This window comes from Lissotriton vulgaris, chromosome 1_1, assembly GCF_964263255.1.
Source record: "Lissotriton vulgaris chromosome 1_1, aLisVul1.2, whole genome shotgun sequence".
NCBI classification, from domain to species: domain Eukaryota; kingdom Metazoa; phylum Chordata; class Amphibia; order Caudata; family Salamandridae; genus Lissotriton; species Lissotriton vulgaris.
The window spans coordinates 157219007-157243853 of record NC_141685.1 but is presented as its reverse complement, the minus strand read 5'-3'; the positions used below and the strand labels follow the sequence as shown (position 1 = coordinate 157243853).

Sequence of the window (24847 nt, the reverse complement as noted above, 5' to 3'; positions counted from 1 at the left end):
TGGACGATCGTAGTTGGCGTGTGGGGGTGTAAAAGGACAGGCGCGTGTTGAGGCATTCGGGTCCTAGGTTGTAGAGGGCTTTGTGTTCGTGGGTGAGGAGACGGAATGTTATTCTTTTATTGACGGGGAGCCAGTCGATGTTTTTTAGGTGACCGGAAATGTGAGCATGGCGGGGGATGTCTAGGATGAGTCTGGCTCAGGCGTTATGCATGCGTTGGAGTTTTTTCTGTAGTTTGGCTGTCGTTCCGGCATAAAGGGTGTTTCCGTAGTCCAGTCGGCTTGTGACCAGTGCATGGGTGATCGTCTTTCTTGTTTCAGTGGGGATCCAACTGAAGATTTTTTTGAGCATACGTAGAATGTTGAAGCATGATGATGAGAGGGCGTTCACTTGTCTGGTCATCGAGAGGGAGGAGTCCAGGATGAAGCCCAGGTTACCTGCATGGTCCGTTGGTATGGGTGCGTTTCCGAGGGCCGGTGGCCACCATGAGTCGTCCCAGGCGGAGGGGGATGATCCTAGGATGAGGACTTCCGTTTTGTCCGAGTTCAGTTTTAAACAGCTGTTCTTCATCCACTCGGCTACTTCTTTCATCCCTTCGTGTAGGGTGGTTTTAGAGGTGTTTGGGTCTTTGGTGAGGGAGAGGGTCAGCTGGGTGTCGTCTGCGTAGGAGATGATGTTGAGGTTGTGTTGGCGTGCTATGGATGCAAGGGGACTCATGTATACGTTGAAGAGGGTTGGACTGAGTGATTATCCTTGTGGTACGCCGCAGATGACTTCGGTGGCCTCTGATCTAAAAGGGTTGAGGCGGACTCTCTGGGTTCTTCTGGCGAGGAACGAGATGATCCAGTCCAATGCTTTTCCTTGTATTCCGACGTTGTTGAGGCGTTGTATAAGGGTGCTATAACAGACTGTGTCGAAGGCTGCGGAGAGGTCAAGTAGGATAAGGGCAGCTGTTTCTCCGTTGTCCAGTAGAGTTTGAATGTCGTCTGTTGCTGCGATGAGGGCGGTCTCGGTGCTATGTTTGGCTCAGAAGCCGGACTGTGAAGGGTCGAGGGATTTGTTGGATTCGAGGAAGGTGGCGAGCTGACTGTTGACGGCTTTCTCAATGACTTTGGCAGGGAATGGGAGGAGCGAAATGGGGCTGTAGTTCTTAAGTTCAGTGGGGTCTGCTGTGGGTTTCTTCAGGAGGGTGCTGAGTTCGGCATGTTTCCAGCTTTCTGGAAAGGTAGCGGAGTTGAGGGAGCAGTTGATGACGTCTCGGAGATGGGGAGCGATAATGGAGTCTGCTTTGCTGAAAATGTGGTGGGGACATGGGTCGGTTGGCGATCCTGAGTGGATGGATTCATCAGGCGGATGGTGTCTTCAGTGGTGATTGCGCCCCAGGCGCAAAGGTTGTTGGAGGGGGGTTTTAGTTCGGAGGTGGATGAGGTGGACTGATCTCCAAAGCTGTTATGTATGTCAGCAATTTTGTTGTGGAAGAACGAGGCTAGAGAGTCGCAGAGGTTTTGGGAGGAAGTGATGTCGTTGGTGCCGGCGGTGGGGTTGGTAAACTCTTTGACTATGTTGAATAGTTCCTTGCTGTTGTGGGCATTGTTGTCGAGTCGATCCTTGAGTGCTGATTTCTTGGTGGATCGGATCAGTTGGTGGTGTTTGCGGGTGGCGTTCTTGAAGTTGGTCAGGTTGTCAGTGGTTGGGTTTTTTCGCCAGGCTTTTTCGAGGGTGCGACAGATCTTCTTGGATTTCTTAAGGTCATCATTGAACCAGGGGGCTTTTTTACTGCCTTGCTTGATTTGATGGTTTTTCAAGGGTGCTAATTCGTTAGCTCTGGGGTGATCCATTGTGTGAGGTTGGTGGCTGCTTGGTTTGGGTCCGATGATTTGGCAGGAGGGTTATGGTGAAGTGATGTGAAGAGCTGGTTGGTGGCAATTTTGTTCCAGTTTCTGCGGGGAATTTGTTTGAGGGTGGTTGTGGGTCGTGGTCTTAATGTAGTTGAAGCGAACGCAGCTGTGGTCCGTCCAGTGGGGAGCTGTGGTGTGATTGAAGGAGATGTGCTTGCTGGAGGTGAAGATTGGGTCGAGCGTGTGCCCGGCATAGTGGGTGGGGGAGTCAACGAGTTGTTTGAGTCCGAGATTGGCGAGGTTGTCCAGAAGGGTGGTGGTGTTGCTGTCTTTGTCACTGAGAGTCCGCCTACCACCGTTCAAGTCAGAGGCCTCCGAAGTCATCTGCGGCGTCCCTCAAGGATCATCTCTGAGCCCCACCCTCTTCAACGTCTACATGAGCCCCCTCGTGGCCATCGTACGCAAACACCACCTCAGCATAATCTCCTACGCCGACGACACCCAGCTGATCCTCTCCCTGACCAACGACCCCGCCGCCGCCAGAGCCAACCTGCACGAAGGGATGAAAGAGGTAGCCGAGTGGATGACGACCAGCCGCCTGAAACTGAACTCGGACAAGACGGAGGTCCTCATCCTGGGCCCCTCACCCTCCGCCTGGGACGACTCCTGGTGGCCTCCCGCCCTGGGCACCGCACCCAAACCGACAGACCATGCACGCAACCTGGGCTTCATCCTGGACTCCTCCCTCTCCATGACCAGGCAAGTCAACAACGTCTCCTCGGCGTGCTTCAACATCCTACGCATGCTACGGAAGATCTTCTGGTGGATCCCCACCGAGACCAGGAAGACCGTCACCCAGGCCCTCGTCACCAGCCGACTGGACTACGGCAACGCCCTCTACGCCGGTACCACCGCCAAGCTCCAGAAGAGACTCCAGCGGATCCAGAACGCCTCAGCCAGACTCATCCTCGACATCCCACGAACCAGCCACATCTCCGGACATCTGAGAGACCTTCACTGGCTCCCCGTCAACAAAAGAATCACCTTCCGCCTCCTCACCCACGCACACAAAGCCCTACACGACCAAGGCCCGAGCTACCTCAACAGCCGGATCAACTTCTACGCTCCCAAACGCCACCTCCGATCAGCCAACCACGCCCTCGCCACCGTCCCCCGCATCCGAAGAGCGACTACAGGAGGAAGGTCCTTCTCCTACCTGGCCGCCAAGACCTGGAACTCCCTCCCGACCGACCTGCGCCTGACCCAAGACCACCTCTCCTTCAGGAAGAAGCTGAAGACCTGGCTGTTCGAGCAGTAGCGGCACCTCCCCCCCCCCCAGCGCCTTGAGACCCTACGGGTATGTAGCGCGCTTTATAAGTGTCACTGATTGATTGATTGATTGATTGATTTGTTCTTTTCCAGGTGGAAGTTGAGGTCACCTAGTAGAATGTAGTCCTCGGAGGGGAGGGCGTGTGGGCTGATGAAGTCAGTGATGTCTTCGCTGAATTTTGTTCGGGGTCCTGGTGGCCTGTAGATGAGGGTGCCTCTGAGTGTGATCTTGGGGTCGGTGTGGACCTGGAAGTGAAGGTGTTCGGCAGATGCGAGGTTATCGTCGGAACTGGTCGTGAAGCGGATGGTGTTCTTATGGACGATGGCGATGCCTCCTCCTATTTGGTTGATGCGGTCCTTTCGGAGGATCTTGTAGCCGTCCGGGATGGCTATGGCGATGTCGGGTGCTGATGAGGCGTTCATCCAGGTTTCTGTAAGAAAGGCGACGTCCAGTGATGTGGTGTTGAGTAGGTTCCAGAGTTCAGTGGCGTGTCTGTGGACAGAGCGGGTGTTGAGCAGGATGCACTTCAGGTGGTTAGTGTCGGAGCTTTGTGTGGAGTTTGTGGATTTGGTGTGGGTCCTGATGCAGTCGAGCTTGCAGGAGTGGCAGGTGAAGTGTCCATAGGTGTGGCCTGGGGCGGCTTGGTAGCAGTCTGGGAGGCGGCCGGGGTTAAGTGCTGAGAGGGTGGCGGCGTCGTACGTTATGCGGGTGGATTGGATTTTGCGGGGGCCAGGGCGTCTGGCGCTGGGCGCGGTCCAGGCGCGGACGGGCATAGATGGACTAACCTTTGGCGCACCTTCGGCGCGCATGGGGCGCGCTCGCTGCGCGTGAACGCTGCGTGTCAGCTGTTCTGACATAAGTGGGTAGTGGGGGGGGCGGAGCTAGGGAGGGTCAGCTTGGAGGCGGGAGCGGGGTGGAGAGGTGGGCTGGGAGGCACAACAACAAGATGGCAGCAAAACGAAAGCAAACAGGACGAGATTGGGGTGGGCAGAGGCGCAGGCACAATCAGGCACAGATTAAATGAGTAAACAATGCGAACCTGTAAAAGCGCTACGATGACCAATATGCACACAATCCAATATACGCGATGTGGGCTATGCAAAATAGCATTACGCTATAATCAGGCAATGCGGCAAGTTTAAATAATCAAAACGGAGCGCAATCAGTAATGGGAGCAATAGCAAAGCAGAGCACAATAGCGTATGTAATGGGAGCAATTGCGGTGAAGCGCTACGATACCAGCTGGAGCCAGGGAGCGTGGGGAGCGACCGCTTCTGAAGGAGTCAGGACGGTCACAGCGCTGTGGTCTGCGAGACCGTCCTTAACTTTTCTGTGGGAGGGAGGGTCAGCTGAGAGGCGGGAGCGGGGTGGAGAGGCGGGCTGGGAGGCACAACAACAAGATGGCAGCAAAACGAAAGCAAACAGGACGAGACTGGGGTGGGCAGAGGCGCAGGCACAATCAGGCACAGATTAAATGAGTAAACAATGCGAACCTGCAAAAGCGCTACGATGACCAATATGCACACAATCCAATATACACGATGTGGGCTATGCAAAATAGCGTTACGCTATAATCAGGCAATGCGGCAAGTTTAAATAATCAAAACGGAGCGCAATCAGTAATGGGAGCAATAGCAAAGCAGAGCACAATAGCGTATGTAATGGGAGCAATTGCGGTGAAGCGCTAGGAGGTGAGGCCTGTCCAGACGAGCAGTGTCTCTCTTCAGGGCCTGTGCATAGCGCCCCTGGGCTCGGGGCAGAGTCAGAGGTGCTGTATGGGGTAGAATGAACTCTGGGCTCCTCTGTCCTTAAAGAGAATCCTTCACCGAGAGGCCTGTCAAGAGGAGGGGCAAAGGAGGTAAGGCCTGTCCAGGGGTGCAGAGGGGGAGAGGCCTGTCCAGGGGTGCAGCAGAAGCGAGGCCTGTCCAGAGGTGCAGAGCAGGTGAGGCCTGTCTAGGAGTACAGAGGAGGTGAGTCCTGTCCAAGGGGGTGCAGAGGAGATGAGTCCTGTCCAAAGGGGTGCATAGGAGGTGAGGCTTGTCCAGGGGGTGCAGAGGAGGTGAGGCCTGTTGTCAAGGGTTGTGTTTACTGACAGTGCCGACACTCCCAGGAGCAGAATGATGAGATTTTTCAAATTCCACCACTGGTTAGCCACCAACTGAAGAGTTAACTAGTGGCCGTGCGAACCCAGCCAGGGGAAAGGGTAATGGGACAGAGAAGAGACTGTCTGACCTTCTGGCTCTTCCACTCTACTCTTCCTTTCTGCCTTACTCCGTTTTATTCCTTTCTTACTCCCTCTCTATCTTCAAGTATGAGTGGAAATCGCTGTAAAAGAAAAACACACCATTACTAATTTCCTTCAATTCCTTCTCCACTTTCTTACTCTCTCTCTCTCTCTCTCTCTCTCTCTATTTCCTCACCCAGAGTGCTTATGGCTTTTGCTCCTCATCTATTCTTCAATATAAGTATTTTATTCTTTGGTAACCTGCATTATAAACAACAATTTAGCACCCTTTAACTCTGTGAGTTCATTTATTCTTTTTCACTCATTCGTTCATTCACTCTCTGCCTTCTTCTTACTTCTCCCTTAGAAACCTTCTGGAGCCTCCGGCGTCAACCAAGCAACGAAGAAATCAGGAACTGAAGTATTCAATGGGTAAGTATTAATTCTTCTCTTTATATTTCTTTTTTCCTATTTTCTTTAAATTAGTATTTCTCTCTAGTTCTAAATTACCGAACTAACTAACCGATGCACCGAAGCGCTCTAACCTGCGCCTAAGCCTGGCACAATATTGCACTATTTCTATCTAACTAGACTACAAAAAGAACGTGACTAATCTTTGAAAATCATTGGTGAAGTGCCTTGGTTCTAAAATCAACTGGCGCACTTCACAGCAGGTCTAGACCTCACGCCCATGTCCAGGAACTCAGGACTAGACCGGCAACTTTCACCGTGGTCCTCCCTGTTGGTAGTACAGGGGAGAATGCCCGGTTCCAAGCTATAATGACCGCAACCTTTTGCGAGCGGGTGATCTTTGCAATGCTGGTTCAATGGCAGATACTGCGAGACAAAGAAGAGCTTTGATTCCTTTTTCCTGCACCCTGACACCTGTCCAGGGAGTGCAGAAGAGGTGAGGCCTGTACTGTGCTGAGGAGGTGAGACCTGTTCAGGGGGTGCAGAGGAGTTGAGGCCTGTCCTGGGCCGGGGGTGCAGTGGAGGTGCGGCCTATCCAGGAGGTCTATGCCGAGGAATTGAAGGGCAGTGTGTCGCTGGCGTCTATAAGTGATGCCGTCATATCAGTGCCCCCTAAGCCTGGAAGAAACCATGTAAGTGTACATCTTATTGCCCTCTGCCACTGCGTAACAATGATAATAAATTCCTGCCTGAGGTGATGCGACTCGGCTATCCCTCCTACTAGAGAAAATAGTCTCCCCTGTACAGTTGGGATTTGTCCCACATAAATCCACAGCGGTTCATCTACAGACGGCATTCACAGTATTTGCAGTGCTGCATCAGGTAAACCCAATCATGAAGTCAGCTGATGCCGATAAGGCGTTTGACTCCCTGGAGTAGCCTTTTGTATTGTATTGTATTGTATTGTGATTTGTAAAGCGCGATTGCTGCCCAATGGGCGTCCAAGCGCTGAGGCATAAAAAACAGAACTGATGAGTGATGGAAACGAGCTTAGGTGGATATAGCAAACAAGTAAGTTTTCAGCTGCTTTCGGAATGAGAGTAAGTTGGGATTGGACCTGATTTGTAGCGGGAGTGTGTTCCACATCTTCGCAGCGTTTAAGGAGAACATCCTTCCTCCGGTCCTGGCTCTCCGCACTCTTGGGACTACGGCTAGAAAGGCTTCCGTAGATCGGAGGTTTCTGTTAGGATGGTATTGAGTAACCAGTTTGTTGAGGATCCTTGGGCCAGACCCCCAGAAAGCTCGATGGGCGATGCATAGTGCCTTAAATGCCACTCTCTGCTTTACTGGGAGCCAGTGTAGGGCGACCAGGGCAGGTTTTGCAGACTGCGTCCTCGGAATCTGCAGCAACGTGCGGGCTGCACAGTTTTGGACGACCTGCAGTTTTCGCATGGACAGCTCTGGGGCCCCCACATACAGAGCGTTATTTGAGTCCAGCCGGGACTGGATCAGGCCCTGAACTGCCACTTGTTTTGCTTCCATTGGGAGGAGGGGGAGGACCTTCCTTAGTGTTCTAAGTAAGCCAAAACAGATGGCGGAAAGTTTAGTGGCCTGGGTGGAGAAGGAGAGGTTTTTATCCAGCCATACTCCCAGGCTTTTTACACTCTCTTTGGGGATGGGAGGTGTGCCCAAACATCCAGGCCACATGGAGGGGAGTAAAGTGGGTGAAACAGTGCCTAGGAGCATGAGCTCCATTTTATCTCCATTCCGCTTTAATGAAGAGCCTGTCATCCACTTTTTTATATCCTCTAGGCAGTTCATCAGGTTTCTTGAGGTGTGGCCGGTGCTTTCCTGCGTCAGTGAAACCACTAGCTGGGTATCGTCGGCATATGATACAATTTTTATGCCTGATGGTTCGACGAGACCAGCCAATGGTTTTATATAGACATTGAGGTTTTTTTTTTGATCGACATGGATGTGTAGGCGGCTTGGTATGTCAGGGAGATTGAGATCATGTATGAAGCTGCTGGACACACAGCCTATGTCCTGCGTTTACATAAATGGGCTCAACTCAGACGCCATTCAGATCGCCTGGGGCACTGGGCTTAGTGTTATAATTTCTGATGTCTGCGTCTCAAACTGGAGGGTCGCTAGTTTAAATCCTCGTTGGTGCACCAGGGAATAGTGACTTGTATATTTTTACAGTGCTGTGACGTCTGCCCGTGAGAGACAGCACTTTGAATAGGAAAGCCAATAGTTTGAAGAAAGAATTCACCAAAATATAAAATAGGCTACACAAATTATAGGATGGGCTGTTCAGAGTATAAGATCAGGCAAGCATAATTTGCAAAAAGTGAAAACGTGTAAATTCTTACTGTGCTATCAGGTGTTACATTTTTAGTAACCGCAATCATACTGTAGCTAGTGTTAACCTTTTTTTAAGGTTTCCATGAAAATACTGCATTAAAGAAGTACTGATAACACCATCACAGTAATCTTAAAAAGAATTATATCAGCATATGTAAGGATTGGCGTTGCTAGGATATGGAGTAATGAGGCAAAGTCACAAATGACAGGTGCAGGATTACTGGGGTTTTATTGTGTACAAAGAGGTATCAAAGTCTGTAAGTCTGCGTGTAGCTCCTTCTTCTTTCCTAACAGGACTTCCAAGGTAGGTGTCACGTGGGAGGTCTTCACACTCGTAGGGGCGTTTCACGGAAATAGAAAGAGAGAAAGAATACGCCAAATTACTGGACTGAACTACATATCTGATATCCGTGAGGGGCGGGGAAAAGGACGTGAGGGGGATCACCAGGGACCATCACCGTTTGCCGTGCTTCCCTAAATGTGAGGCATTCTAGGCGCTCCCGTCCCGTGTCCACCCAGCCGCCCCCTACCCGTTCCCTCCCTCTGAATGAAAGAGCCCCCGTATGCGCGCCCGTACCTTGCGGTGCCACACTTCTCCAGGTGAAGTGTGGCTGGGCGGAGCGTGGTCCCGTTGGCCTCCGGGCTGTAGTGCTGGCGGTCTATCCTCGGGTCCTGCTCAGGTCTCCCACAGCAATTCGGCTCCGGTTTCCTTCCGTCCAGCGGCGAAGACGTCCGATGCTTCCTGCTCTGCTCCGGCGTCCGATGCTTCCTGCTCTGCTCCGGCGTCCGCGTCCTTCCGCTCGAGATCTCGCGCTATCAGCGCCGTCGAAAGCGAGGATTGGACATCTGGGGATGACGTCACTGTCGAAGGTCCCGCCTCCGGGAAAACCCAGGTGGCCTTAGAGGGGTTGCGAACATCCTGTGCGTGCCGAGGCGGAAAGGAAGAGGGACAAGCATCAGCGTCAGAGTCGTGGCAGGTAGGGACCCCCTGACACATCCCCCCCCCCCAGGATTTCCCCGATCGGGGGAAAGAGGGAACCGGGACAGGAAGTCAGCGTTGCCCTGGTCAAGACCCTTACGATGACGGACCTCGATTTGGAAGGGTTGGAGAGCGAGGAACCACCTAAGGATGCGGTCGTTGTCGCCACGGTTTCGTTGCAGCCACATCAGAGGAGCATGGTCCGTATACAGGACAAAAGGACGTCCCTCCAGATAATATCGGAGCTTGTCCACACTCTAGCGGACAGCCAAACATTCCTTTTCAATCGTGGAGTAAGCCTGTTCTCTGGGGAATAATTTTCGGCTGATAAAAAGAATCGGTCTTTCCAACCCGTCTGAGTCCTCTTGGGAAAGAACCACCCCAATACCCACCCCAGAGGCATCAGTCTGAAGAATGAAAGGTTTCTTATAGTTTGGTGAGACTAAGATGGGCGAGGTGGTAAGGACAGTCTGCAGTGCTTGAAAAGCTTTGGTTTCTTTAGGACCTGGGGCTGGTAACCTAGGGGATGACTGAGATTTCTTTAACAAGTCGGTGAGGGGACTGGCTATGTCTGCAAAATATGGAATAAACCTCCTGTAGTACCCCACTAAGCCTAAGAAAGCCCTCAACTCTCTTTTGGTTTTGGGATAGGGAAGTTCTAGGATAGCCTTCACTTTCTCTATCTGTGGTTCTATAAGGCCATTTCCTAAAACATAACCTAGGTATTTAACCTTTTTGAAGGCAACTCTGGTTTTCTTGGCATTAATGTGAAAGCCTGTGGTTCTTTGTCTAAAGAGGATCTTCTCAAGATGCTCTTTGTGGTCTTCCCACGTCTTACTAAAGACGACAATATCATCCAAGTAAGCGGAAGAGTATTGTCGGTGGGAAGATAAGACTGTGTCCATTGCCCTTTGGAATGTGGCCGGGGCCCCATGTAAGCCAAAAGGAAGAACAGTGAATTGATAATGGCCTGAGGGGGTAGAGAAAGCTGTTTTCTCTTGGTCTGCTGGGTTTAGCGGAATCTGCCAATACCCCTTGGTGAGGTCAATAGTCGTGATATATTGGGCCTCACCAAGACGTTCCAGCAGTTCATCCACGCGAGGTAGTGTATAGGCATCCTGTTTTGAAACCCTATTGACAGCTCTAAAGTCGATGCAAAACCGGATACTACTGTCTGGTTTGGGAACAAGTACATCCGGAGAACACCAGTTACTGTATGAGGGTACAATGACTCCGGAACGTAACATCTGGTTGATCTCTTCCTGAAAAGCGTGTCTTCTGGCCTCAGGGACCCTATAGGGTTTCTGTTTCACTACGGTTCCGGGTAGAGTGGGAATGGAATGAACCGCTATGTTGGTTCTTCCGGGTTGGTCAGAAAAAACATCCTTATAACGGAGAAGAAGAGACAAGATTTCTTCTCGTTGGGCCTCCGTTATGTCTGGGTTGATAGGAGTGTCATGAACAGTATGAGGTACAGGTGTAATGGTTTGTACCAGTTGTGGAGGTTTCCCCAGCCACTTTTTTAGCAGGTTAATGTGGTACATTTGAGTCTTATTCCCTTTCACACGTAGGATGTAGGTGGTCTTTCCTATTTTTCGGAGAACCTCAAAAGGTCCTTGCCACTCTTTTCTGAGTTTATGTGTAGAGGACGGCAATAACACTAAAGCCCAGTCTCCCACATCCAGTTCCCTCCATTTTTTCCCTTTATCAAAGAACGTCTTTTGTTTCTTCTGGGCTATGGCGAGATGATCATGGGCCATTGTCCTCAGTTTGTGGAGCCTAGTCTGCAGTTGTCGTGTATAGTCCAAGAGGGCCTCCGCCTCTTGGGCCCCCTCCTTTTCCCAACTGTCCTTTGTGATCTCCAGAAGTGTCCTTGGAGCACGACCAAACAGTAGTTCAAAAGGAGAGGTACCTAGACTAGCTTGTTTTTGGCTTCGGAGGACAAAAAGGGCCAGGGGTAACAACTGGTCCCAATTCTTGCCATCTCAAGACAAAAGCTTCTTCAGGGTGAGTTTTAGGCTACCAATATATCTTTCAACTAGGCCATCCGTCTGGGGATGATATACAGAGGTTTTAATGTGCCTGATTCTTAGTTGTTTACACACTTGGGCCATCAAACGGGAAACAAACGGGGTTCCTTCATCCGTAATGATTTCACGAGGAAAGCCCATTCTAGAAAAGACCTCCACTAACTTCTGAGTGATGGCTGTAGAAGTAGCTGCGTGGAGGGGGAATGCTTCGGGATAACGAGTGGCATAGTCCACTAAGACCAGGGCATACAAATGTCCTCCTGTAGATTTCGGTAATGGACCTATAAGGTCCATTCCAATCCGATCAAACGGTTTCCCGATGATGGGTAGTGAATTCAGAGGAACTGGTGGGGGAACATAAGGATTTCTACGCTGACAAATTTGACACTCCTGACAATAACGTTGTATCTGTGCGTATACTCCGGGCCAGAAGAAGTGTTTTAAGATGGCCTGCCCTGTCTTTTCTGCCCCTGAGTGGCCTGCGAGTAAATGAGAGTGTGCAAAACAGAGTATCTGATCTCTGAAGGCGACAGGTACTAAGAGTTGTGGTATGTCATTGGGCTTAGCTAATCTGTACAATAACCTGTTTTTCTCCAGAAAGGTGGGAAATGTCCTCTGCAGAGGATCCTGACCAGAACGGGCGATTTGCCAAGCATTGGTAAGCGTGGCGTCATTCAACTGTGCTGTTCTAAAGTGTGTGTCTCTAGCCCAGGGTTCAGGAACAAGTAATGCGTTGTGTGGATCAGTTTGTAAGGCATCCGTTAGTAGAGCAGAAAACCCTGGGTTATCTGTTCCTATGATCACGGGTTCCGGTAGAGAAGGCATGACTCCTACCACTACTTCAGTTATAGTGCCTGCAGCGGCACATAGACTAACGGTAGCTAGTGGGTACTCCCTAACATCCCCATGAACACAGCGTATGTGCACTGTTTTCCCGGCCATTAGACACGAGGGGGGTACCAGTTCCTTTCGCACTACAGAATGTCTACACCCAGAGTCCAGTAAGGCCCTCACTACTTTCCCGTGTATGGTCACACTCACATAAAAGACCGGTCCTGTTTCTTCTGCGAACAGAAGTGAATATGGAGCGTAACTGACGTCCATGGGCTCTTCATCTTTCTCTTTTGGTTTTTTTCTGCAAAACCTTGCTATGTATCCCCATTCACCGCAGTCATAGCATTGAGGACCAGGATTGGGTTGTACCTCAGGTTTGGGAAAGCGTGACCGTGGGGGTTCAATTGGGGGTTTTGGATACTTCTTTTCGATCTTTCCTGGTAATGGTTTCAGAGGTTTTTCTGGTTCTTTAATAGGAGGACGTCCTTGGGCGCGGGCATAAGAAGTGGCCATTTCAATGGCGTGTTCCAGAGTCAGCCCTGCGTGTTGTTTCAACCAACGCTGCGTGCCATAGGGGAGTGCCTCGAGAAACTGCTCGAGGTATATTTTATTCATCACATGTTCCCGTCCTGTGGTTTTAGCCAAAGGTCAGCGGCTGCCTTCAATTTGTAGAACAGAGTCTTAGGGAGATCCCCAGGTGTTCCACGTTCCTGCCGGAATTTGAGCCTGTGGGTCTCTTCATCCACACCCAATCGGTCCAAGATATATTTCTTTACAACGGCATAAACAGAGGTGCTGTCTCTGTTGATCATTTGATAAGCAGATTGGGCTTCACCTGTTAACAGAGGTGCAAGGTAAAATGGCCACCTATCCCCAGGCCAAGCGCTGGCCCTAGCAGCCCTCTCAAAATTGAGAAAGAAAGCCAAAGGGTCGTCTCCTGGGGTGAACTTCTGTAGAGGGACAACAGTACCTGGGGCATTTGTTCTACCTTGTCCCAACAGAGTCATAAGTTGGTTCTGACCCTCAGCCAATTTCAATAGGCTATCTGCCTGAGTTTGTATGGCGGTGGAAAACGCCGTGCGGTCAGCGTCGGCCTGCGTAGAAGTTTGGCCTATTGCCCACTCGAGCTTGTCCTGGCCCTCTTTCATTTGCTGTATCAGGGCTTCCATCTTGTATCAGAGGACTGTTCACAGGGATCCGAGTCACAGCACCACTTGTAAGGATTGGCGTTGCTAGGATATGGAGTAATGTGAATTCGAGAAAGTTTCTAGTGACCTCTGAGCTAGCTGGCACTCAGTATTAAGTTTAGAATATTCGATAGAGGTTTAGTCGACCTCAGTCCTACGTCTATTCTATAGGATATATTATTGCAATGCACAGAGCCTGTAGGGAATATAGAAACTACGCTACAGCAGTAGCAATCTACTTCCCATTTATGAAGCAACAGACAGCACAGCATGTCTGCCAGAGATGTCGTAGGGTCAGAAACAGTACATAAGTAAGTAGGTATGATGGAAAACGAACTGATGAGTAAGATTTTAAATGAAGAACCTGCTGTGATAGACGGCAAAACATCCATGTCAAAACATCAGCAGTAGGACAATGGTTTATGGAATGATAATGGTAGATTTATATACACGTCTGTGCAGTGCGTGTCACTTAATGTTCTTTTCTCCCACTCTCATGAGATGGTTTTACAAGGCAACTCTGAGCTCACTGAGTGTGGAGCTTCCACGAATCCCAGAGACAGGTCGTTCCAAAGACGGCAACAGAGAAGGTTGAAAGATCTGAGTTTTGATCCTGGCAGATTGACTGGTGATCCCTGAGGGGGTGTAGTTGGTCTGTGTTTTGCCACGGCTTTCCAGTGGGTGTAAGAAAATGTCAGCAATTTGTGGAGGGCACTCTTTTGGGTGAGAACCACCCAGCTTCATGCACTATGGACTAGAGGGTTTGTGTCTGCGCAGGATATGTTACATTCTGATAGCAAAATGGAGGACCTTGTCCATAGCGGATAGATGTTACCAAGGATTAACATCTTCAGTTACGACAGATAGAGAAAGTCCATTTACCTCGAGGTGCTTGAAAAGCTTTCTGCACTCTGCTGGTGTAGGCAGGATGTTTATTCTCTCTCTTCTTCAGCACTGGTAGCGTTGACTCTTGGAGTCTTGCAGTGTGTGCTGGAATGCGGTAGAACTGTCTCAATGCTCTACGGAGCTCAGAAAATCCAGACTCTCCTTCATCTCAGAGATCGACCTCTGTGGCTTGACCAGTTGAACTGCAATAAAGAAGATGACCTGGACCAGTTCTACCTCTCCCGACCTTTGAACTGATCATTGAGGAACAAAGCCCTGCCTGGAAGGAAGATCTACACAAGGCACAGCTGACAGAAGTACCACCTGGAAGGAAGATCTGCACAAGGCACAGCTGACAGAAGTACACCCTGGAAGGAAGATCTGCATATTGCACAGCCGTCAGAAGCCCTGCCTGGAAGGAAGATCTGCACAGGGTGCAGCTGACAGAAGCCCCCGTCTGGAAGGAAAATCTGCAAAAGGTGCAGCTGATAGAAGCCTCCGCCTGGAATGAAGATCTGCACAGGGCACAGCTGACGGAAGGTCTGCCTGGTGGTGACCTCAAAGCAGTGAGAGACCCACAAACCACAAGATCCTTGAGGCCCAGCTAGCCAGACTGGACGCAATGTACACCAGAGGCCTGATTTAGATTTCAGCGGATTGTTTATTCCATCACAAATGTGACAGGTATCCTGCCCGACCCATTAAAAATGTATTACATCCGGTGGCAATTATAATAAGGCAGGCAGGATATCTGTCACATTTGATAATGCCTTGGTCTAGTTTGCAGAGTTTTACTCAGCGGAACTCCACGAAGTGCCAGGGAAACTCCACCGCATTCTGCAGACTTCTGCTAGTGGCAGAGTTTGTTAAGTTGCGCTGCTCTCACTGATTTTTAGTGCCAGGAGTATAACCCCCACTGTAAAATCAGCACAAACAGCACGAAGCGTTGTTTCAGAGGGCGATGCTGCTTTCTGCCGCTCTAATTGATATTCTAATCGAATGGCAGCTTCATCAACGAGAATGGCAGATTTTAACACTCGAGTGGTCGCGACCTGCCGTGACCTCCCGCAATGAGAAATCTCGCCAGGAGGAGGTCTATCCTGTTATATTTTCTCACAAGCGCTCGCCACCTTACCGGTGGCGAACCGCTTGAGAAAATAATTCTGTTCTGCATGCAGTTTTTGGGACCAACTCCGCACTCTTGGGCAAAACTTTGCGAGGTCTGCCAGCAGAGCTGAATTCTTCACCCACCACTAGTCTTGAGGCAATACTCTGTTGGACAAACTCCTAACTAGGCCCTTTGTCTGCAATAAGTGCTGTAGAAGAAGTGAAATCCATGGCCTTGTGAGTATGAGGCAGTTATCTGACTTCTGATGAACCCCACAGTGTGAGTGTGCAGCCAGAGAGCAGTAGGGGGGGCCAAAGGACAGGAAATTAGGTAAACTTGAATATGAGAAATATGGAAAGGTATAAATGCAGCATCACCTGTGGATAACTGACGCCTCCTCCCACTCTTCAAAATGCCCATCCGGTCACAAATGGCATCCTGGGCCCCAAAAGGACAACATCGTGCCAGATGCCATGTAATTTTGGAAAAGGTGGTAAAAAGAGTAATATGCACACAACTGCTGTGGTGATATGTCAGGTAAATTATTGGTTGTGATGGATTCTCTATAAGTAGTAAATGACTGATATCGTTGAATATTAAATTATATGACTCAACATTTGTTTGCCTTATCTGCACTTATAATGTAAAGGACGGGCCTTACAGTGAACCCCTTGTTCTGTTTTACACAAAAGAAAGAAATACATCTTACAGAACTTTATCTAACTTAGGAAGAACTAAAGACTTGCTTTTTAAAGTTATCTTCCATGGGCAGAACCAGGCTCTGTAAGCTGCACTAGTTTCAGGGAGACGGACAGATGATATGGCGATATGAAACACCCCTCAACTCACAATAATGTTCCAATCTTCCAGGTTAGTAGAAACCAGAAATGCTTGAACCAAGGGAGCTGTTGAAAGTGTCAAAGGTGACTTATGAACAGCGAGGTAAAGACAGGAGTTGGTATTTGAGATGATCTTAAGTAAATCGGAGAGAATGAGAAAAAGTGTGTAAATGGAGTTACTTTTGTTGTATACTTCGTAAAGAGTTACTGGAAATTTTACAGCCCAGCCTGACCCTTCTCTTTTTCTATACTCTACTGTTGTTTAAATGAAATCCTGACCATATGCGTCTATCTTAAGCTATACCTCAAGCACTTGGGTGCTCCGTGAGTGCCCTTACTTTGCTCAGTTACTCTGTAAACATTGGTAAATCACCGCTTTTCCAGACATTAATAAAATGTCACCTGATCAACAGAACATTTAGTTAAATATCTGTGTATGATGAAATATTCCTTGCTAAGTTTCAAAAGCGATAAAGAAGAAGGGGGAGCTTTACTAAGATTTTGCACTGTGTTTGCGTCACAAAAGAGGCACAAAATGGCGCAAAATCTTTTTTCCTAATTTACTTTCCAGCGCTTAACTTGTTTAGCACTGGAAATAACGTTAAAGTAATGTAAGACTGCGCATAGCATTGTTTGGCATTACTTTGTGCCATGGGGGCCTGCCAAGGTTGGTGCATGGGTGTTCTCGTGCAACAACAAAACTAGGTGCAAGGAAGGAGAAATGCTGTCATTTCTTCTTCCTTTTCTGACTTTGCATGTGTGCTGCACTGTGCAATACGTATGCAAAATGGGAAAAGCTTTCCCTCGTGTCGAGGCATAGTAATTTGTACAGGAAGGGTGCCCTTCCTGTACAAAACCCATGCTGGACTCACAGACTCACGCACCCTAGTGCTCTGGTGCTAAGGTGTGTGCATGGCGCAGGCCCTCTGTAATCAGTGCCGGCGCAAGGGAAAGGAAAGGAGAGAGCCATATCTCTGAAAATATGATGCTCTCCTGTTCCCTTCCTGTCGCGCCACGCAACGTAGCCTCGCGGGGGTAGGGCTGCGATGCATTGTGTGGAGTGTCTTTTACAACCAGTTAAACATTGTGAATTCTCATTCCATTATATTTCCATTTAGTAATTTTAAATATCTTTACATCAACAGAAAACAAGCCTTGAATGTGTGAAATGACCATCAATAATGAAGTGAAGGCTGTTACTCTTCAATAATAGCAGAAATAATGAGCTCCAGTATTCAGGAAAACATCAGCGCAGTCGGCGACAGAGGAACCTGCACTCAAACTGACAGATTCCGGGTGAAGGATGAAGGGCAGTTCAGAGATTGTAAGAGGCTGAGCTGTGCACCTCCACGCCACAAGACGAAGAAATGACCTTACTAAAATTAAGGCAACAACAATAACAAACCGCCTCCTGTATAAACAAGTGTCCAACACCAGCTTTGATCATCAGATCGGTATGATGTGATTACCGCAGTGCTCTGTTTTCTAAGATGATTATAAGCCATCATTCCGTGCTCTAGGTGAATTCTAAACTCTTTCTCGCCGAACCACAGTAACCAGAGAAGAGCACAACAGAGCGGAGCCAGACAACTGACGGGTAAAAGAAAGAGGAGTTCTTATATCTACAATACAACAGACTGTCTCGATTTGCACAGGCCAGAAGGAAGATACATCTTTACCCGCAAGCGTGCATTGCCATAATCCAATCTAAAGGCACAATTGACTACAAAGACACCTTCTACATATTAGGAGTGTGGTAAATATTAGGTGGCTATCTCATTTTATTGTTAAAACAGAAATCAAACGTAGAAAATACTGCACACATATAAAGTGTGTAAGAAAAAGCCAAGTGCTTTATCAGACATGTCGGCCCATCAGGAAATGCAGTCATGGGATTTAGACAAATATATACCCGACCCACAGACACTAACCAAGAAAGAGGAATCATACACATACAAAAAGAGCTTTAGTTTGTCATCACTACGCAAGCTTCATCAGCAAACCTACACAGGAGAAAACAAATTAAAGTGCAGTGAATGTGTAAAGAGCTTTCGTCAGTTATCAGTCCTACAGATACATCAGCTTACACACATGGGGGAAAAGCCATATCATTGCAGTGAATGTGCAAAGTGCTTTAGTCAGTTATCATACCTTCAAAGACATCAGCGAACACACACAGGGGAAAAACCATTCAAGTGCAGTGAATGTGCAAAGTGCTTTAGTCAGTTATCACACCTTCAAACACATCAACGAACACACACAGGGGAAAAACCGTTCAAGTGCAGTGAATGTGCAAAGTGCTTTAGTCAGTTATCACACCTTCAAAAACATCAGCGAATACACACAGGGGAAAAACCATTCAAATGCAATGAATGTGGGAAGAGCTTTAGTCAGATGTCAGACCGAAAACGTCATCAGCGAACACACACGGGGGAAAAACCTGATCATTGTAGTGAATGTGACAGTAGTTTTTGCGACTCTTCAGCATTAAGGTATCATCAGCGAACACACACAGGGGAAAAACCATTCAAGTGCAGTGAATGTGCAAAGTGCTTAAGTCAATTATCAAACCTTCAAAAACATCAGCGAATACACACAGGGGTAAAACCATTCAAGTACAATGAATGTGGGAAGACCTTTAGTTATATATCAGAACGAAATTGTCATAATCGAACACACACGGGGGAAAAACCATTCAAGTGCAGTGAATGTGGGAAGAGCTTTAGTCGGATATCAGCCCGAAAAAGTCATCAGCAAACACACACGGGGGAAAAACCTTATCATTGTAGTGAATGTGACAGTAGTTTTCGCGACTCTTCAGCATTAAGGAAACATCAGCGAACACACACAGGGGAAAAACCATTCAAGTGCAGTAAATGTGCAAAGTGCTTTAGTCAGTTATCACAACTTCAAAGACATCAGCGAATGCACACAGGGGAAAAACCATTCAAGTGCAGTAAATGTGCAAAGTGCTTTAGTCAGTTATCATACCTTCAAAGACATCAGCGAACACACACGGGGAAAAAACCATTCAAGTGCAGTGAATGTCCAAAGTGCTTTAGTCTGTTATCACACCTTCAAACACATCAACGAACACACACGGGGGAAAAACCGTTCAAGTGCAGTGAATGTGCAAAGTGCTTTAGTCAGTTATCACACCTTCAAAAACATCAGCGAATACACACAGGGGAAAAACCATTCAAATGCAATGAATGTGGGAAGAGCTTTAGTCAGATGTCAGACCGAAAACGTCATCAGCGAACACACACGGGGGAAAAACCTTATCCTTGTAGTGAATGTGACAGTAGTTTTCGCGACTCTTCAGCATTAAGGTATCATCAGCGAACACACACAGGGGAAAAACCATTCAAGTGCAGTGAATGTGCAAAGTGCTTCAGTCAATTATCAAACCTTCAAAAACATCAGCAAATACACACAGGGGTAAAACCATTCAAATGCAATGAATGTGAGAAGACCTTTAGTTATATATCAGAACGAAATTGTCATAATCGAACACACACAGGGGAAAAACCATTCAAGTGCAGTGAATGTGGGAAGAGCTTTAGTCGGATATCAGCCCGAAAAAGTCATCAGCGAACACACACGGGGGAAAAACCTTATCATTGTAGTGAATGTGACAGTAGTTTTCGCGACTCTTCAGCATTAAGGAAGCATCAGCGAACACACACAGGGGAAAAACCATTCAAGTGCAGTGTATGTGCAAAGTGCTTTAGTTACTTATCAAACCTTCAAAATCATCAGCGAATACACACAGGGGAAAAACCATTCAAGTGTAATGAATGTGGGAAGAGCTTTAGTTGGATATCAGACCGAAAACGTCATCAGCGAACACACACGGGGAAAAAACCTTATCATTGAAGTGAATGTGACAGTAGTTTTCACGACTCTTCAGCATTAAGGTATCATCAGGGAACACACACAGGGAAAAAACATTCAAGTTCAGTGAATGTGCAAAGTGCTTTAATCACTTATCACACCTTCAAACACATCAGCGAATACACACAGGGGAAAAACCATTCAAGTGCAGTAAATGTGCAAAGTGCTTTAGTCAGTTATCACAACTTCAAAGACATCAGCGAATACACACAGGGGAAAAACCATTCAAGTGCAGTAAATGTGCAAAGTGCTTTAGTCAGTTATCACACCTTCAAAGACATCAGCAAACAGACATGGGGGAAAAACCGTTGAAGTGCAGTGAATGTGCAAAGTGCTTTAGTCTGTTATCACACCTTCAACGTCATAATCGAACACACACGGGGGAAAAACCATTCAAGTGCAGTGAATGTGCAAAGGGCTTTAGTCAGTTATCACACCTTCAAAGACATCAGCGAACACACAGTTGGGCAGAAGGATAAATCTTTGTTGAGAATTTGGTTGTGTGTATCAGTAAGGTTTGTAGTAGACAGATTGATCACCAGGTTATTAGTTAGGGTTTCGCCGTGTACAGTTCCTTCTTTCTTACTCTGGGTTGAACTCCTATTGTACTTGGTTTTGGTGTCCCCAGGTTTGGAGGTCTGGTGTGATTGTCTTGGACATTACCTAGTCGATGTCGTTGAACTTGTTCCTGAAAATTTACTTGTGGACGTGGTAGTTCTTCTACTGAGCCAACTTCCGATGAGGTAGGGGTTTGATTTGTGGTGCTGGTATTACTGTTTGATGTTAAGGTGTTAATGTTGTCATATTTTTGTGCGAAGGTATAGACCCTTCCGTAGTCATTCAAGTCTTGTCTAAATTTGTGATTTTTCCTTTGGATTATGTCCTCTTCATATTCATCCAAGATTTTGTTTAGGATATCATAGTTTTTCATTGTAATATCACCCCAATTTGCTTCCTCAATTTGTTTGGATAAAGTATCAACCTCTGATTTGTTTTTTTCAAATTTTTCTTGCGCTATATCTATTAGCTGTCTTAGCATGTTATTGGAATTTGTGCGAAAATTTTCTTCCCAAAGTTGTAATTTTTCAGGAGCCGTGATCTCTATTGGAGGAAAGATAAGAATTCGTAATCCACGAGGGATAAGATTGTGTTCCAGATATTTTTTGAGTGATGCTCCTTCCCACCATTTGGAGGTTTCTTTTTTGGCTACTTTCTCCAATGCTTGAAATATACTTTTAGCTGATAATAAATTAGTTGAGCTCGATGTTTTGCTAATGGCAGCGCCCGAGGGGTCAAATGCTTCTTCTAATCTATTGTTTTGTCTTTCGCGTCGATTTATATAGGTTGACATTTTGGATTAGGATCTTTTTATGCACCAAACAGTAACAATACCTATTTCAATTTCATTTGAAAATTCTGTGTGTTTCTTCAGTTTTCGTCGTTGTGTATAATTAAAAAAAAGATGGTTTCCCAAACTTAATTATGTAGATAAAATAACTCATTGATTACTGGGAATGTTTAAAGAGCTTTAGTCAGTTTTCAACTCACGAATACCTCAACAAACACACACAGGGGGAAAGCCACTTAAGTGCAAAGTCATCACACCTACAAAATCATCAGTGAACACAGGGGAAAAAACCATTCAACTGCAGTGAATGTATGAAGAGCTTTAGTCGATTATCAAACCTCCAAACAACTCAGCGGACACACAGGGGGGATAAACCCTATCATTGCGGTGAATGTAACAGCAGTTTTTGCTTCTCTTCAATATTAAGGTATCATCAGCGAACTCTCACTGGAGAAAAACCATTCAAGTGCAATAAATGTGGGAAGAGCTTTAGTCAATTATCAGACCTACAAACACATCAGAGAATACACACAGGGAAAAAACTATATGATTGCTGTGAATGTTTGAAGAGCTTTAGTCAGTTATCAATGCTACAAAAACATCAACAAACACACACAGGGGGAAAGCCACTCAAGTGCAATGAATGTGGGAAGAGCTTTTGTCGACGATTAGAGCTACAAAGTCATCAGTGAACACACAGGGGGAAAACATAGAAGGGCACTGAAAGTGAGAGGGGCTTTTGTCAATTTTCGATCCCACACAGCCCTCAGTGAATACACTCCTTCATTTAACTCACATGGAAATAATCCTAGAGATACAGAGATTCCGGAAAGAACTTAAGAACATCAAAAATAATATTGACCCTTCTGAAGACATAGAAAAGAGTAAAACAGTGCAGTTATTGTGAAAGGAATGAATTATGGAAAAAGATAAAATTCGAATTATGTAGGACATTGAAATACCAGATGATAAAAGACCCGAATAGCAGTAAAGAAGAAAATCAGATAACAGTATTTGCAGAATTATAAAAGTGTTTGTTTCCAGTGATTGTTCACTTTCGTACACATAGCAAAGTGACATTATGTACCAGAATACATAGTGGAAGACAAGCACAATGTGGATTAAAAGAAAAGAAACATTGTTGATTTTTATTTGGCGAAGAAGAGATACAAAGGAAAATATTCAATCGCCCCTGACCACACTACCTGTAAAAGCAACACTGAACAATACTGGGACTAACAGCGGTATTTTCAGCTAACTTGTCGGATTAGTGATAAAACCTATAAACCCAACACACTCAGAGTGGACATGTTGTCAGGGCTCTGGAGATGGAAGCTTCATTGGTAAAATGCATGTACTACTATTAACAAATGTTACTGCAGCATATGTAATGAAATAAAGCGAAGCACAGGTGTTCAAGAAAAAAACTATTTTTAGATATAAAAGAGCATATACCCTGTTTTTATGTAACGTTTGCTGCATCTTTTACACACTGTTATCGGTTGATGGATTAGCTCATGCCTTGCGCCTGCTTACTAAGTGGGACCCGTGGCTCCTCTCCGACTTGGCTCTCCCTATTCATTTTGAGACTTGCCAAACTCTACTTTGTACCAGAATTGAGCCATTGTAAGCAGTAGACTCTGTTTGAAGAATGTGGTGAAATAGCGAAATCCCACATCAAAAGCATATATGTGCCAGGATAATCAGTTGCACTCCCAGCAACTCATCTTCCACACTTGATTGTCCCTTGTCCTCAAATGTTCTGAAGGATTTGTCGTATGAATGCCAGAAGTGGCAGTGACATTCATGAAGCTAAAGCTAACAGGAGTGTGTGGGAGATAGAGAGGGGGAGAGATAAAGAGAGTGAGAGTGACAAAGAAAGGGGGAGAAAAAGAACGAATTGGAAGGAGGGGTAACAGTACGTTATTTGTACTCATCTAAAAATAGAAGAAGCAGCTGAATACAAGCCAATGCGTGACATCACCAGAGAAATGGGCTGAACACCTATGAGTTTAATGTTTATTTTTAATACCTATAGACGAATGTCATGCCAATGAACAGGGCACAAGTAAGGAAAATAGTGAAGGAGCCCATTATCATATGCAAATCACAGGGCCGTCACATGTAGTAACATCACAAGAAGTGATGTCAGGCCCTTATAATAATTTTCATGTGAAAGGTTGACGGCCTGTTTTAAAAACAAGTAACAAGAAACATAAAATAATGTAAAAATAAGTTTTTGGTTTCAGTTTTTTACATCATGTGTTTTGCCCACTATTAGTTTGTAACTAAACTCGGAAATGACTGAAAGTGTAAATAAAATGTGCTTTTAATTTGCGCTTGTTTCCTGACGTTATTCTTTATCCAGCCCCTAAACCCCAAAGTGTTTCACATTTACACTGTATTAAGCAATAGAAGGACTAATTTTGTCAAGTTCTCTGTTCCTCTCTTGCGCCACTCACACAAACAAACACTCAGAGGCCTGTGTCTGCAGTGCTGGGGCACAAAGTAACAATTACCAGTTGCAGGCTAAGGAGCTAGGTGGAACTGAGTCCCGTTTCTAGATGATAGTGGGGGAGCCCCTTCAAACTGTGGCTACCCTCCGCCTTTTGCCCTGCTGATAAAGCAATAGTGAATTTGAATAATTTATGATGAATTGAAATGAGAGAAAGAGAAGAACAGAGCAAGGTGCAGGACATATTAAAGCAAATGAAAAAAAAGAGACACAAGACTTTAACCTGTTCTGTGTTCTAGCACTTTACGTAAAAAAGTTGTGCTGTGCGTTGTGAGCAGGCTGTCACGCCCTTTGTATGTAAATGAGCTTCGGTGACCAGACACCCCAGGCTCCCATCTCTTCTAGCACGGATGATAATGTGAGCACTGTAAGGTAATCACAAACTAGGACTAAATTGAGAAACAATTGGCTTCCAGGTCACACAGCTGTTGTTATGTAGTTCTTTATTAATTCTTTTTCATTTACTTTAATTTGCAGCATTCCTCCAGGCTACTTTTTCTCAGTATTACACTTCAGGTCGCTCATTTGTCGGCATGGGTTTTGTCCTCACACTAGTCTAGGACAGGCCTTCTCAAGGTAGAAGGCGCTGTAATAGGAATATTAAATCAGACATATATGAAATTGTATGTAAACAAATGTGTGCCTTTCAGTTATCAGGCACCACCAGACTCACATTTACACTTGTAATTGAGCACCAGACTAAAGTGTCTCCTCTCTATATAAGTATGTGTCATCAGTAATCGGGCTGGTAGTTCCGCTGATGGCACAGCAAATACAGTTTCTGGGATTGTGCGCATTGGCCTAAAATTTAATTGCTGAAGTTGCACGCAGTTTCGCTGAAGCGCACAGTTAATAAGGCTTGTGGATATTGCGCACTGTAAGCAGATCACTGAAGTTCACCCTTAAGTAGTAACTAGGTCAAAACATAGTACGTGGGGCGTGGCCGGGTGCCAGCGAAGATGGCCGCCTGACTCGGGAGCTCCGTGGAGGCGAGCCTTCATCCCGCATAAATCCGCTCAATATCCGGAGAATCCTACACTCCATATGCGGCGCTGAA

General features: G+C 46.7%; 1 protein-coding gene across 1 annotated transcript in view; it reads left to right on the top strand.

The window, feature by feature from the left end:
• Positions 1-19909, top strand: part of LOC147737936 (uncharacterized) — a 40778-nt gene extending 20869 nt beyond the window's left edge. Inside the window, exons 2-4 of the mRNA XM_086949143.1 lie at positions 5758-5822; positions 17176-18275; positions 18948-19909. Coding sequence (XP_086805269.1) covers positions 17894-18275; positions 18948-19909 — 1344 coding nt within the window. The 5' untranslated portion in view covers positions 5758-5822; positions 17176-17893. The remainder of the gene's footprint in view (positions 1-5757; positions 5823-17175; positions 18276-18947) is intronic.
• The last annotated feature ends 4938 nt before the right edge of the window (positions 19910-24847 follow it).